General features: G+C 34.6%; 1 protein-coding gene across 1 annotated transcript; it reads left to right on the forward strand.

The window, feature by feature from the left end:
- Positions 1 to 14952: 14952 nt before the first annotated feature.
- Positions 14953 to 15666, forward strand: LOC124452084 (protein ALP1-like). The gene has a single exon (XM_047002677.1). The coding sequence runs from the start codon at positions 14953 to 14955 to the stop codon at positions 15664 to 15666; it is 714 nt and encodes a 237-aa protein (XP_046858633.1).
- Positions 15667 to 16718: the final 1052 nt, after the last annotated feature.

Below are 16718 nucleotides of genomic sequence, written 5' to 3' on the forward strand. Positions count from 1 at the left end.
GAGATACTATCTAGCTATGTACAAGCTTAAACCGTTAGCTACTTATATATGACCAACAGTGAGATATTAGTTATCGTGCTAATTTCACGTTTTTTGCAAAGTTTTCATGTAGCTAATATTTTTCATTGTATATTTAGCACACCTATCTAAAATTCACAGACAACGTATGTAGTTCTGGGTATGTGGTTATTGAGCAAAAACATGTTAAGATCACAACTTACGTTCATTCGTATGCAATATAAATTTCTTCATGTCATGGTGTACGTTGAACTTTCATCTTTGAAAAATGTTGCTTAAAAAAGAGTGTCGCTATTTGTTGGCAACGTTAAAATTTAACTATTACGAATTTGCAATAAAAGTAAAATAATCTCTACCGAAGTCTTATGCTGTATATTGTGGAATAATTCTTGTGAAACCAAAAATTCTTTTATCAATTTGACTAATTTTCGTCAATTATTGAAAGAAATTAGGTTCCACAAGATCGAAATATCTTCGAGTCTTCGACAGAAGATAAAAAACATTTAATAAACATTCGCTCCTAGAAATGTTGGGACATAACACTTCCCAAATTTGAATTTATTGTTACATGTTTCGTTGTACTAATCACTGCAAAGTTTGATGAATTTTTGATATTCGTTTTTTAAGTGGTAATAGTTGATATATGTCATTCTACAATTGTTTTGATGTGAAATGAACAAACGCGCGCTATGCATGATGGTTGTTGGCAAATTCTATTTCAAAAATGAAAAGAGTTTATCTGTTGAAATTCAATTTTATTCTTATGGTGTCGACAGCAGTAGACTGCATTTTATTCTATCGCTTAGAGTCATCAGTCAACATATTTATTTGAGAAATGACAAAAGGCTACTCTCCTTAACGGCTTTCACTTTTATTATGCACCACGTCTGGGTCCGCAAAGAATGATGGGGATTTGTTACGACATAATGACGCATTTGCACATGTGATATTGTATAGTTCCCAATCTCTTACTTCGTCATGATCATTCTCGTTGAACAGAAATTATGCTCGTTATTGACTTTAATGCATGGCTATAAGCACGGTACTTATTACGTAGTTGCAACTCTAGATGATTTGTAGTCGATGTTTATTGAAATTAAATAATATTTTGAAGTCAAAATTGACCAATTAATCTAGTTTGACGTTTTTTTCTTTATACAGTGAATCATGAGCGCCGAGGACGACGTTGATAACGTTGATCAACAAGAATTAGACAGTGTTTTATGTACTAACAAGGTAACATGTTTGAAATATTAAAGAAATTTTATTGAATTATCAACATAGAGATTAGAGTCCAACAGATGGTTTCAAAGATAACCATAAGCGTTCGATTTCTTTGATATTTATTAAAACAATGCAAGTGACGTTTGTCGTTTTGTCTCGACTCAAGACATCTTCAAATGAGATGTAATTACTTAGATAGTTAAGGTGTGAGGTTTGTGTGGATGTGTACTTACAGTGTAAAGCTGATATTGAGTATTGTAAGGAATTGTAAGAAAGATTGTACAAGATATAAGGGGGGATGAGTAATGGGGGGAAATATACCATGAAAAGAGCAAGGACGGAGGGGGACGTGCATTCTCACCCACCCAACTATTCGAAATACCAATTTAAGAGTTTTTAAGATCTGAAGAGAAAAAAGGGAGTTATAGATAGTTGCTTCCTGTAAAAGGGCACACAGCAAAGTAAAAGTAATAAACCGAAACTTTTGAGCATCGTAGTAAGTCTATGTAATTAGTCTGAGATGTCTTGAGTCAAGACGAAACGTCGCTTGCTTTTTTAAATAAATACTGAAAAAATCAAATGCTGATGGCTTTCTCAAACACGATCTTTTGGGATCTTATCTTTATATTTAGAATTTAATTCACACCTGGCACCTCAATGGGAATATTTAAAATTTTATAAATTCTTATTAATTGTTGTCCACTCATATTTACGATGTGTTTGTATATATTTCTCAAACTCGTCCATTTTAATAGTTGAATTATTATTTGCGATTTTTTATACATGTGAGTCCAATTTTGTGGTAATCAAAAAGCGGAAAGTTAAAGAAAACATTCGTTTTCTTTGAACAACTTGACCGTCGTTTGAGCGATGTTCTTGAGTTCGCAAATGTGCGGAACTCATAAGCCAAGTCAAACGAACTAAACCCTAAACTAGCCGAGTAGCCGTGAGCAGTCATAGCCGAAATGGTAAAAAATGCGCGTTGTGCAGTTGGATATTGCGATAATGATAAACGCTCTCCTGATTATCAAGTTAAGAGGTCTCACGTAGAAAAGTTAGTTTTTCATAAGTGGCCCAAAGATCAAGCACTTGCTGAAATTTGGCGAAAACAAATTGCAAACAGCAGAGCCGATGACTTTAACCCAAAGCCTGGTGCACAAGGTACTTTCGTTTGCTCAAATTATTTTCCCTTAGGAAGAAGAACCCCAAAGAACTGCGGAACGGATTATCCTTCGGTTTTTATTACGCTATCAGAGTACGAGCAATCGAGGACTCCGCTTAAACGTAAAGGAGGAGAAACATGGACGATATCAAAGCGTCCTCATCAATCCTATGACACCGAGGATTCTGATTCAAGTTTTGATGGAAATCCAGCAAAATCTGAGGCATCTTTACTCCCTGCCCCTTTGGAATTTGAACAGTTGACGAGAGAGTATGATGTAAGGTTTCACACCGGCCTCCCATCGACTAACAGTTTTAAGTGTGTATTTGAATACTTGGCTGTTTCTTCTTCTGGCTCTTAAGTCGCCATACATAATAATAAAAATAGCAATGTCACTTTACAAATAATTGGAAATACTAGTAAGAGTTTGCCGTATAGCAGTTCCTCGTGATACTTGCTGACTTTGCTGTAGACATGTGCCTTTGTTGCGAACTCAAGGACATCGCTCAAACGACGGTCAAGCTGTTCAAAGAAAACAAATGTTTTCTTTAACTTTCCGCTTTTAGATTACCACAAAATTGGACTCACATGTATGAAAAATCGCAAATAATAATTCAACATTAAAAACATTTACGTTATTACAGTTAAATTATCGCAAATCATAATCGTTGTTAGAGTAAAAAATTGTAACCGTGAAACTATTTTGAAATAGCCTGCGTTAAAAATGACACCAATAGATTGCAATTGGAACGCATAAGTTTAAAATATGACATATGTTGTTCAAACTAATTAAATTTCAGTAAATTTGGACGATTCTTACACGAACGTACGTCTTCCAAATCGTAGATTAATTTGTGTTTTTCCGTTTATATGACATTTTACATAAATCATCATCAATTTTTCTGTTTATAATGACTCAGGTTTTTTGGAAACTGAAGTTATATACATAATTGAAGAGAGCTATAAAAAGGTATTCAAAAACGAAAACAAAATAATCTGTGATTTGGAAGCTAATTGTTCGTGTACAATTTTGCAAAATTCCCTGAAACTTCATTTGCTTGAACAAAGTGGGACATATTTTAATCCTATGTGTTTCAATTGCTTTTAGCTTTGTCATTTTTGTGCGTGAGCTACTTCAAAAGCACTTCTCTGTGACACATTCCTCCCTGTAAAAAGGTTATTATTTGAAACAATTTTACCTAACTATCAGATGAAACATTGAAAGTCCAACTGCCTATTTCCACTTAAAGTTTTTACAAATATTGCGCGCTGATGAATTAAGCAAAGTTTTTCGTCACTGACTATTTTTCTGATACCCCCGCACATGCATCTCATAGTCACGGCCACCTGGTAAACGTTGATTGGTGGGGGAGGGTGTGTTATTCATATATTCAATTGTGCCTGACTCATTTCTTTGAAAGCGAGTTATTTAATTTCCTAAAGTGCCTATGAAACAAAAATTTTGCTATCTGAGTAGTACTTTTATTGAAGAGATATTTTAAAATGACAATGGACATTCTAAACCAGTTTATGCACATTACATAGTCATGTATGGAATTTTTATTAATGAAATGAAAAAAACATTTGCCTTTTCCAAAATCTTGCCTAAGTATTGACAATCAAATCCTGTCTTAAATAGTTGATCCTCAACTCCTGAGTGAAATTAAAAGTTGCGCAAATATCTTCCTTCGTATGAAGCATTAAAATTTGCATTTACAATGTTTTGCTTATGACTGAAAATTGATCAATACATTGAATACACAGACTACAGCTGACACAACACAGATGCTACAGTACCATTTATAGCTATGCTCTTAAAGGTGGTCATCCCTCTTTGGGTTTTTTCATAATTTTTGCCAAAAAAAATTCTGACATAAACATGCAAAGCACATTTAGAAATAAATACTAGTGACTTCCACGCCTTATCTAGGAAAATGTTCGTTGGTCTTCCATAGAAATAACTCAAAAATTAGTCTGTCTCAAATGAAATGCTACCTATGAAAAATTGTTTACTGCGAAGCATGTATTTAAAGTTTGTAAAAGTCTTCTTTCTTTGAATAATCTATAGCATAAAATGCAATAACATATTTAAGACTTATATATTTTGATTAAATGTTGCTGAGTTTGAAAGTTGCGGAGTAATTTGACATTCTAATTTAGGTTTAAAACAACCAAGAATCAGATAACTTTATAAGAGGTGATTTGATTACATGAAAATGGAGTGAATAGACCATTAAAATATTGAAAAAATCAAGTTCCCAAGTTCTGTGTTAACCAGCTAATAGTCGTGATAGCTAACCATTAGCGTATCTTGATTCTTTGCACAAATTATGATTTTTAGCACAGCAAGCAACAATCATGGAAGCAAGCAATACAGTATACTTGAGTGAAGCTTATAATTTTTACATGGTGATAAAGAATAACCTATTAGGTTTCATTTTATACACCTTAACTGACGATTCTATCAAAATCAACTACGCAGTCTTTTGTTGAAACTTTTAGCTTGAAATAAGATTTTTCCGCTAATGAATTTGAAGTGAGACGTCAAGACAAAAGATAATGCAATTTAGCATTTAAGAACTCGTTTTCGAATAAAATTTACATAATTTTATTACGATTTAGGCTTGTTCCATTCTGCTCAAATTTACGCACGTTGTACCAGTGTACCAGATGATACTGAAGGCCAAAGTTTGTCGTTCTGGAAATATTCGTTTGAACTGATTGCGTGTTTCAAAAATCGTTTTCACAAGAAATGTGCCTTCTGCCATTCTTAATTGGAGCCACTGCGTTTGTAAAGCATATGATACAAGAAGTTAAATTTGGATTAGGTCTGCAGTGATGATTTAAAAGCCTTATGGGAGTAAATTTGAAAGAGAAAAAATGGAATTCCCATTGGTGGAAAATTGTGATTTTTATGAACTTTATTTGTAAAGAAATACTCCTTCTTTTCACAACTGAAAGATTCGTACAACATGTCTTTTGAAAGGTAAGTAAATAGACTTAACAAAGTAGCTCCAATATAAGAGCCCTTGGCATTTCAACTGTCAGGTTGAAAGTGAATTGAATTTCAAAAGAAATCAGTAGGGCACAACTGAATATATGAATATAAACCCACCCACCCACCCCCAATACATTAACGTTCTAGTTACGCCTCTGCCTGTTGTAATTCTCAATAAGGCCAAATTTTTTGTTCGATTTTGAATGTTATGCGTATAGTTATTAAATCAGAATATTGTGAAAGTGCTGAAGAACATTCATCTGATGATAAGTATTAAATCTTTACCATTTGCCAAAATCATTTAACGCTTGGCTGAATCCCGGCTACACGGGATCATGTAAACAGCCCCTAAATTTTCTCGTAACTGAACACCTGTATATGTATACAAACTATGTATATATATGTACAAATAGCTGTCAACTTGTAAATATGTCATTCTTTCTGATGATGGTTTTTAAATAAAACCAAAATATTGCCGTGTAATTGTCTTGTTTTATAACTTTATGGTTACATTATGAGTTACACTAGGTTACACTATTTGAGGTTACAAGATGCCCTTTTACGGATTATACTTATTTTTAACTTTTTGGTTACAATTAGTTTTATATGTCTCTTTCGACCATTTTATCATATATATAGTTGTCCAAACTCTTAGGCTCCATATTCAAGTCATTTATGTCTTAAGAGTTGCAGCAGCTAGGACCAACATATTTAGTGTTTGTTTTCGATAAAAAAGGCCCAGGTTTTAACCACACTAACTTTTTCGTCCTCTCTTAGCTTATGGACAGACCTTTTGTGTTCACTATTCAATAAAAACACAATTCAATTAGCAAAATTTTTATTTTGTGGCAACTTCTTAAGTGCCATAGTCACGTTTGTTGCTGTGGAGGTTTCAAATTGACGTACGTTTCCAAGGAGGAAACAAATGTTTCCGCTCGGTGTACTTTGCACGATTTGCAGATGTTCAATTAAGAAATAAAAGATGTTTATTGTGGAAATATTAAAACGACGAGACCTTGGGAATACTCGAAAGCAGATCAGGGCAAAAATATCTTTATATTTCTTTTATAGAATAACAATAATGCAAAAAGATGAATTCAAAGAAAAGTTTTTAATATTTCCTCTAACATGTATTCATGATTGATTAGCAAATACTCTTTGATTGATTTAATTGATGACGCTCAGCTATCGACCAATCAACGCATGCGTTTTATTGCTTTTATTTTATATAATGCAAATTTGTCAGTTTTCATTCGAAGAAGAAAAGGATACGAACTTGATTTATTTCTTCCACTATTATATTAAAGTGAAATGAATAAGGAGTGTTTCGAGGAGAACACACTGAAACTAAGATGGAAACTATTTTGACGTAATTTATTATTATAGAATATAAGATTGCTAGTTGAATTTTCAGGCTTGCATTAGCAAGTTGTTGTGGAAACGACCACATGTAGTGCTCCTGTCATTGCGAATAATTTATGTGTGTAAAAGTTTTATCGTGGCTTCACATTCTTCACTTGCAAAATATTTAAGTTTTATAGAGATGCCAGTTCTATATGTCAAGGAAATGCTAAATACAAATGAGAAGACATATTTTCGGAGAGTTTAGATCAAATGTGTAAACTACAAATGTAAAAACAGCTGTCCATTTACTGAAATCCAATTTTTTTAATTAAATATTTTTCTTGGTAGCAACAGTTGCTAGTAGCATGACTAATTATTTGCCAACCAATAAGATTCGTTCAATTTCATCAACATTCCTTCTATCTTAGCAACCTGCATTGTTTGACTGCGACTCTACGTCTGCTATGATAAGAAGCTTCACAAATTCCAAAAATAGTCGCATTGAAACAGATAGCATCACTTTTCTCAAGACTTTTTACGGTATTTTGACAAATTTCTGATTTGAACAAGTTTTTTCCTAATTATTACTCGCGCAAGCAATGGCCACTAACAGGTTGAATTGTTCGCCATGGCGGTTACTAAATGAAAAATACAGAAGTGAAAACAAATAGAGAAAAGGGAAGCTGTTAAGCATTTTCCCTACAAAATGTTACTATACAAAGTAGAGTTTCAAAAAAATATTCACCAATCTCGGCTAGCCTATGTCATAGACCCATACTTGTTGTACAGCTCTATGCAAATTGCAGTATTAAAGGTGCTTGCTCCTGCATATGACATACTGTCACATCTTCTCGAGAAATTGCATAAATTATACTGCTTTATTCAAGCTTACAGGCATGGTTGCATAAAATATTTCATTTTCTGGGACCACCAGGCCAATAAAAAATTTTCTTCAAAAAAACGTCACATGGGAATTATCACTTATCCAATACAAAGGAAACAATTTATATCAATCAATGGTGACATAGTTAGACAGAGAGCCAGGCCCCCTGGCAAAATTCTAAAATATATTGTTTTATTTACATTAATTACAACAACGGGTTTGGCTCCCCTTTCCTTTTATCTCCGCCCCCTTGACAGAAAATCCTGGCTACCAAAATGATATATCACTGCTGTTAAATACTATAGATGAAAGAATGACTAAGAAGAACTGCAAAGAAGTTCTTACTTTCCAGGCTGCTGTCAAGAGCGGCGAGCAGTTCAAGATGGCTGTCTCACATTGTGCATGTATAAAACTGAAGCTTGTGTAATTAGTTTCTTTTCCTTATAACCCTACTTATAAGAATTCTATAAATTTTTAGTACTTATAAGCAATTTTTTTCTGCACCAACCTCAAATATTTTCTGGGACATGATCCACGAAAACCTCTTTATCTCCAAACTAAAACCTTCACATAACACCCAAGGCAGCTCAATCCCTCTTAAGCTTTTCTAGTCTCAACACCTCAACCTAACTATACATCACATCACACTTACACATCCACAGTAATCTGATACCTCTATTTAAATAACTATATATATACCCACAATTCGTTGTTAACTTCCTTATTAGTCTGAAGATGTCTTGAGTCAAGACGAAGCGTCACTATTTTGAATAAATTTCACAAAACCAATTTGCTTATGGCTATGTTCAAAATTATATGTTGGGCTGTAACATTTATATATAGAATCCGTTTCCCGCCTGGCACCTCACTGGCAACAAGAAAGATAATGCTTAGAAAAAGTTGTGATCTTTTATAAAAACAAGACTATAATTTTACGTAATATTTCAATTACGGTAATACTACAAAGCCATCTTTTCTTCAACACAGAAAAGAGTATTCAGTCATATATGAAGACCATGTGAGGTTTACCCATGATTTTTAAGAAATTTCATGCAATCAATCTACAAGCTTTCTGAAATTTTCGTGCATTCTTTTGCAAAAGCAAAATGTCTCCATAGTTGCGTAAAGACATTTTGAATTGAAGAACTGTTAAGCCGACCGGTGCTTTGTACCCCACTAATGTACCCACTCTATCTGCTAAGCTTCAGTCTCGGATTCCAGAAAAGAAATTTGTCGTGCATTCATGATCGACACGAACACTTTTTGGCATCTTCTATTGAAAATAATTTTCTGAATCATATTGGTGACTACGTTATGCAACGTATTGAAATGAAGAATTAGACGTTTAGGTCATATGTGGTGAGTAAAATTGTATAACACATTAATTTTGAAACGATATTGTTAGCCACTCTACTATTGTATCAAAGTTCTTCGGTTTGGCTAAATTGTGGAATAGTAGGTTTGCGGATACGCATTGTGCATGCTATAAGGCCATCTTAATTCATTATGGGATGATTCCAAGTTCCGTGACAATAGAAATCAATGTCAACTCTCCGACGTGCACGATAAACAGGGCACAGAGCTATGTCCCTATTGAGTTTATTGTCTATAAATTTCGTTTTATACAACGTACAAAGACAAATTTACCGTGAATTTTAGCTAATACATGGTGCATCATTTGCTCATCATTAGAGCACATTGAACATTCAATTACACGCATTGACTTATCAATAGCGTTATAGAATATTCTTTAACACGAATGAACAATCAAGATCACAAATCGATAATCAATAACGTTTATTTATGCCGCTTAGCATAACAATCGAGAATATTCAACTTGCTTTAACGTGCATTCAATAAAACGAAAGAAAAGATCTTTTATATACAAAGCGGACAATCAAATAAGCATGTATACACAACTTTTGCTCATATTAGAGCACATTGGACATTTAATTACACGCTTTGACTTATCAATAGCGTTACAGAATATTCATTAACACGAAGGAGCAATGTAGAGCACTAGTCGACAATCAATAACATTTATTTATGCTGCATAAAATCAGGAATATTTGAGTAGCATTCACGTGCATTGAATAAAATCAAATGAAGGATCATTATGATAAATCTGGCATTTAAATAAACATGTATATGCTTTGTACGAAAGACGTCTTTCCCAACAGAAATAATGTGCCGCAGTATACACATATCTAATTACAACAATTAAACATTTTGAGATAAAGTACTACGAAATATTTGACATTTGCATGACGTGTCTACATGATATGTGGAAATGCTTTTAGTTTTGGTAGTATCTCACGGTGAGATAGAGAACATACAGTAGAGCCACAGTATAGAGAACATACAGTAGAGCCACTCCATTGAATTTTTCGTGTCATGCATATCTTATTACGCAAGTGATTACCATATGGGCAGCCAGTCAATTGCATTGTGTGACCGATAGGATTGACGATATGGCAAACGGCAGCCTGTAAATTAATTAAACATACAGCAGCCAGTTGCACGGCGAAGTAGCCCTACTCAGAGCTCTCTATTTGTAAGAGTTGAGACAACAGTCTGGGGCGAGCGCAGAGCCGCCATTTTCGTTCCTACTTGCAATATAAACTTATAATGAAACTGTGTGAAATCGGCTAAATGAGCAAAAGAATAAAGCAATTCTGCCTTTTTTAATGGAAATTTTAAATATATCGGACTCCACAATGAAGCTTTTGGGGTTTTCGTGAATAATTACTGCAAACCAAACTCAATTTTATTGATTTGAGCTACATTTGTGGTTGATTAGTTCGTGCCTTTATCGTGCTTTGAAACTAATCTTGACCCATTGCTAAGCGTTTTTACGTATTTGAACGTATCTTCTGGTAGTTTTCAACAGCAGCATCAAGATATTTGTTTTCATTGCTTATTATTTTGCCAGCCATAAAGACAATACTCGACATTTTGGTTGCATATTTTGGTCAGGAAAACACGTTACTACACACATACATAGGTCCAGATCTGAATCATTGCTTTGGCAGGTATAGGGTAAGTCAAAATAAATCACTGCAGCTCATTTTTGGTTATATTTACATTTCGAGCATGTGCAACTCTCGACCTTCGGTCTCGGGCTTGCATAGATCTGCTCTCGAATTCTCCCAAAGGTCTCCTCGGTTTGCATAAGCCTGTGCAAACACAATAAACATCTTTTATTTCTTAAATATAGATGCATACTTTTTGTAGTTTCTGCGCCACTGGTAGACGATAATTCATCGTCATTAAAATACGTTTCTTTCCTTATCGGTTGATGTAGAGTGTTTCAAATAATTTGTACAAGCTGTATATCTAATTTATATTATAAAAGATAAATTCTCAGCAGTATATTATTATACTGGATATTTAATCATAAGCGTAAATTTGAACTTTATTGTCATTGCTTTCGATCGGTTGTCTGCTTCTCTAACGGCTCAGGTGTACCAGGAAAAACAATGATCCGATGCATTTCTCGTCAATATTCTTTGCTATTTAACTTGCACTTTCTAATTACAGTCGAAACAAAAATCCTCAAAAAGTGCAGAACAAGCGATCGAGGTAGAGAAAGTCTCAAAGTTTGTCAAGGTTATTTGATACTTATCCGCTGAATTTATTCATTTCCCCTGTCCTTGCCACTTAATTTCTTTGTTAGGAAACAAGTGAATTGATATTTCTTCATTTATTGAGTAATTGGCGCAAGTAACTTAATTAGGTCGGCCAGTAACACAACTTTTTCCATCGCATTTTTTGTATAGATTACTAGTGAAATACGCCATGATGATTCGATGTGCTCAACTATTTACGTCACACCCAGCCTCTTACCCAGGCGCTTTGATATTTTGCTTTGAACTATTTGATACTGTAGTTGCGCGGGACGACATGCGTTAGCAAAAAATGGGAAATCGCTTCCACACGTAATCGGCTTGTTAAAGTCACGCAAATGCGCGATGCCCACACACGCCATGTGAAGCGCCTGGGTACGAGGCTGTGTTACACCCTCTGGTCACACCCGTTAACAAACCATCAAAACGTTTGCAAAAATATGGCTGAAAATCGCAACTTTGAACGTTAATAAAATCACTTCTGGAAATCAGAGTTGAATTATAATTGCAGAAATGGAATCCCCAAAAGCTAGTCTAGTCTTTTAATTCAGCTACTAAATAGGGAGAAGGGCTAAAATTCGTAATATAAACACTTTAACATATTGAACATCTTTTTTAATCAGTAAAATCTTTAATCAAAGTAAGATGAGGATCCGCTAGTTATGAAAAATGTACTTTTGCTTTTTTCTTGTTTAACTTAAATCTTATGTTTTGGCACTTTATCTTAATGTTACCCTGTTAAACTTTTTTGCTGATGAGCAGTCCTTTTTGATTGCATGTATACAATGAATCAGTGGTGTACTAGGAAATACTTTATAATTAAGTACAACAATAATTCAGAGAGCAACTCTAAACTTGGAAAATCTAACGTTGAACTTGTTCACTACAGTATCCAAATCCATGCAGTTCCCTCCCTTGATCACAATAAATTTTTAACATCATTAGCTGTCCAGATGCTTGATGGTGATTTATCACGGGCAGTAGCCGTTATACGTGTAAAACTTTCAAAATCTTATGCCCATTGCTGATTTAAAACTCAAAATTCTAAAGTTGAGTTTTCCAAAAAACAACCGACAGAAAACCAATTGCGGGCGAGCGTTGCGGCGTTTACACATGGAAATTTATCTCATGTGACATTTGCATATCTGTTCTCTAATGGACATTCAAAAGCAATCATTTCACAAAAAATAATTTATTTTTTCTAAATTTGATGTCGGATAGCTGGCGTGCATGACGATTAGTGTCAATGCTAAATGCTAACATTACTACAAACCATTGAACTGAACAAAAGTTTTATTGCTCTTTCTAAAAGGCTATTCAAGTTTTTGGGTGCCTGGAGCATTGCAATATTATACAGTTGTTATCTCCAATACCTTTATTTAACATTTCAAAACTTTAGATAAAAACGGTCTCCCCATCCTCGATACTTTTTGTGTATAAGAGCCCATTCCCCCATGATTCAAGCCTTCCTTAACTTAAACAAACTTTCGCGACTTATGTGTGATTTAAACACATTTTAATCAGCGTCTGCCTTTTTTGTCACAGAGTCAGAGGTAGAATTTAGAATCGTTTTCAAAATTTAAATCGCCAAAACTATGGAAATATTTTAAAAAGTAAATCTTTCACAGCTAAAAACAGTGACGTACTCCGTACAAAACTTTGATGATTGTTCAATAGAAAATCTTCTTTAAAAAGCCTAAAGATCTTTTTCCTTCGTTAGCATAGTCAATTATAAAAGAGCATTGTCGAAGTATCACAAAAATGGGCAATTAATTTGTTAGGGTTTTTTGAGGGAAGGAGCTTAGTCGGGGCGAATCTAGAACGCTAGTGGGCATATATTTATCGCTGCCCTGCTGGTTTCTTTTGGAATTAACATCGCAAACAAAACAAATCAGCAGGGAAGAGGTGAATATATTAATATATACCCCCCAACTAACGTTCTAGTTTCGCCCCGGTGCTCAGTCCGCCAATTTTACGTTTACAAACAGTCGGGAGGAGTTTAACCCTACTCGCCCGGGTTTTTGACGCTCTATGAAATCACAACGTCGACAACTGCCATGTTGACAGGTAATGTTTAGTATCGGAGATCATATGAAATATGCACGCATTGCTTTTAACTTTCTTCAAAACCAGCAACTTTTTCTGCGGAGCAATCATATAGTCATGTTTTGAACGGAACACATCATTGTAATTAAAAACTCTGTCAGTTTTTACTGAAAAACAATTATTGTTACGCTGAAAATGGGTCTTTTGTAAGGAAGACTGTTTTGTTTTAACATTGAAGTAGTTAAATTACGCGACAAAACCCACTGGTTCTGTGAAATCATTGTGCTTTTCATAAATATACTAGCTTCATATTTAGATATTTGACTCATATATTTTTTTTTATGCATACAGCCTTTTTGCTTACTTTGTACATGCCATGATGAAGTTTAGATTTGCAACAAAGGAACGAATGAATAACAATAAAGCCTTCATAGTTGCTCGATCAGAAAAATCAACTACTTTGCTTCATTATTATATACTTCATGTTTTAATACTGTTAACATAATACAATATAACATAAAGTATTTCATTTGTTAAAGTTAATGTTAATTTAGTTCATTAGATATAGATCATTGGACACGTGACAATTGAACGATTTTACATACATCCTGTATATATATATTTTTGTTGTTCTTAGTAGAAAAAGATTATTGTGAAATCAATACTAATCTTAGAATAAAGTTTATAATCTAACAGGTTATGGTCCCAGAAATAGTTCAGTAATAGTAAAGAAATAGTCCAAGACCGTATTTATGTATAGTCAATAAAGTGGCTTGTGTTCGATGGAACAGCCGAAAACTATCCGGCATGGAGCACAAAGTTTACTGCATATATGCAAACGAAAGGTTTGTACAAAGCACTCATTGGGAGAGATGTCATACCCCAAGAAGATACACCATTAACAGTCGACGCTACAAGTGAGCAAAGGGCCGAATGGGAAACAAAAGTACAAGAGAGAAATCAACAAATTGATGAAATTAAAGAAAGAAACAACACGGTATGGTGTCATATTGCATTAGCTCTTGACAACAACAGTCTTTAATACATACGACATGACTGCTTGTCGCCAGATGGTGTCGGAGACGGAGCAAAAGCGTGGCGTCTACTGCAACAAAGATTTTCTAACGTAGAAAAACCAACTGTAGTAAGTCTAGATCGACAAATATCTCGATTGCAATTAGGTGAAAGTGAAAAGTTATCCGAATACTTTATACGATCACAAGAATTAGGGGCCGATTACATGGACCGAGTTGTCCCGACAAGGTGAGTTGTCTCAGGCATCCGGGTTAGCTTTTTTCAAGCGATTACATGGACCGAGTTGTCCCGGCAGGGTTAGTTCTCTAGGGTACTCGGGCTCCTGGCTCCGGGAGAGACTTTGAATTTCTTGCGGGAAAATATGGCGAACATTTTGTAAACAATGAATTTTTCGCATCACTTCATTCTTGTTTCCTGTCTACTTTTTCAATTTTATTGTTTCATTTACTTATGGGCAGCACACGAGCAATACGTTCACAGAGTTTTTTATAGTTACTATGCCACAAAAAAATCAGTAGCTGAGAAAAAAGCACGATACATAAGAGCTAGGAAACTTAGTCGGAAAAAGCGAGCTATATGGACCAAAAAAGGAAGAACTGACTTATGGTGGAAGAATATGTTTGATGGAGTTACCCCAGATGATGAGTGGAAGCGAAACTTTAGAATGTCGAAAGAGCGATTTTTTCAATTGTGCGAGGAGTTGCGACCTTACATTTCTGAAGGAATAAACACTCCAAATTATAGGTCACTCTCTCGTGAAAAAAAACTCGCTATCACTTTATATTACCTAAAAGACACTGGTTCTATTTGGATGACGGCGAATGCCTTTGGTGTTCATCAATGTACAGTTTCTAAAATCGTTTTAGCTGTTTGCAATGCAATTTGTATACATCTTTGTCCAATATATCTGCACCTTCCACAAACGGTAGTGCAAATGAGGAAAAAAGTGGCTGAGTTTGAAACAAGGTTTGGCATTACTCAGGCATTTGGCTGCATTGATGGTACTCACATTCCCATTCAAAGACCACTGGTTGATTCTCAAGATTACTTCAATTATAAACAGTTTTTCTCCATTAATGTTCAAGCTGTTTGTGATTCAAATGGCTTATTCATGGATGTTGACTGCAGGTGGCCTGGCAGCGTCCATGATGCAAAAGTATTTTCAAACTCATTCATAAATAATGAACTAAAATTGGGAAGATTACCACAAACCTTCACTCATGTTTTACCTGGTCATGACAAGATACCTAACTACCTCATAGGTGACCCAGCATATCCTTTAACACCCAACTGCATTAAAGAATACCAATCATGCTTAAGCAATGATTAGGTAGTTTTTAACAACATGCTAAGAGCCGCAAGAAACTCAGTAGAATGTGCATTTGGCCGCCTAAAGGCTAGATGGTCAATTTTGACAAGAAAAATGAACCTTAAACTGGATGCAGTACCAAAAGTTATTTTAGCTTGTTTTGTTCTCCATAATTTTTGTGAGATGCATAATAGAGACATGGATGAGGAGATTGTCCAAAATCAAATAGCTAGGAACAGAGATGAAGAAATAGCCCACAAAAACAGCCCAGATCCAGTGTACTCAAGTACCACCAGGGAAGGAGAACTAGTCAGAGACACACTTAAACAATATGTTAATGCACATTTGCTTTACTAGTCTTTTTAATATTCTCAAAGCAACAGTTTTTTTCTTCAAATTTCATGTTTAATTCATAAACAAAGAACATTTGTTCCACTCTAACAAGAACAATGTAACATAAAGAATTACTCAGTAAGAATTCAACATAAAAAATAAAACAAGCATGATGTTTTTAACAAATAAAATGTTAAAAGTCAATATTGATGTTGATGTGGTTGCAAGGGTTCTCCATTGCTTTCTGCATGGGGAATATAGAAAGACTGGCCAGACATATCAGGTGGAAATATGTAATTAGAGGTATTAATACCTTGGTGAAACTGTGGCATAAGATTTGTGGACTGCATTCGATCTGATGGGTATGGTGGCCTGATGTGCTGTGACGATTCACATGATTTTTGAATTGAAGAAGCAAGAGCAGTCATTGAAGCACTAATTGCCTTCAAAGACTCTGCAAATAATAAATTGGATTCTTTCAAGGAATTTGATATCTCTTTACGAAATTGTTGTTCATCTTTTGATTCTTGCATCAAGATTTTGTCGCGTTGGGAAGCTGATAACTGACGTTCCATCTGCCTACGTTTGTTATCAATCAATGTGGGTACCACATTCATTTTCCACTTGCCTCTTATTGCTTCATGCTTTTCTTTCTCACTAAAAGTATTCTCGCTTTCTGCTATGGATTCATGATGAGAACTATCAGATATGCAAAAAGATTCTTCAATTTCATCAGACAA

The sequence above is a fragment of the Xenia sp. Carnegie-2017 genome, unplaced genomic scaffold, assembly GCF_021976095.1.
Source record: "Xenia sp. Carnegie-2017 unplaced genomic scaffold, XeniaSp_v1 HiC_scaffold_24, whole genome shotgun sequence".
NCBI classification, from domain to species: domain Eukaryota; kingdom Metazoa; phylum Cnidaria; class Anthozoa; order Malacalcyonacea; family Xeniidae; genus Xenia; species Xenia sp. Carnegie-2017.

What these genes read in the sequence shown, in the direction of transcription:
- LOC124452084 (XM_047002677.1), top strand. Translation starts at nt 14,953, where the DNA reads ATGTTTGATGGAGTTACCCCAGATGATGAGTGGAAGCGAAACTTTAGA.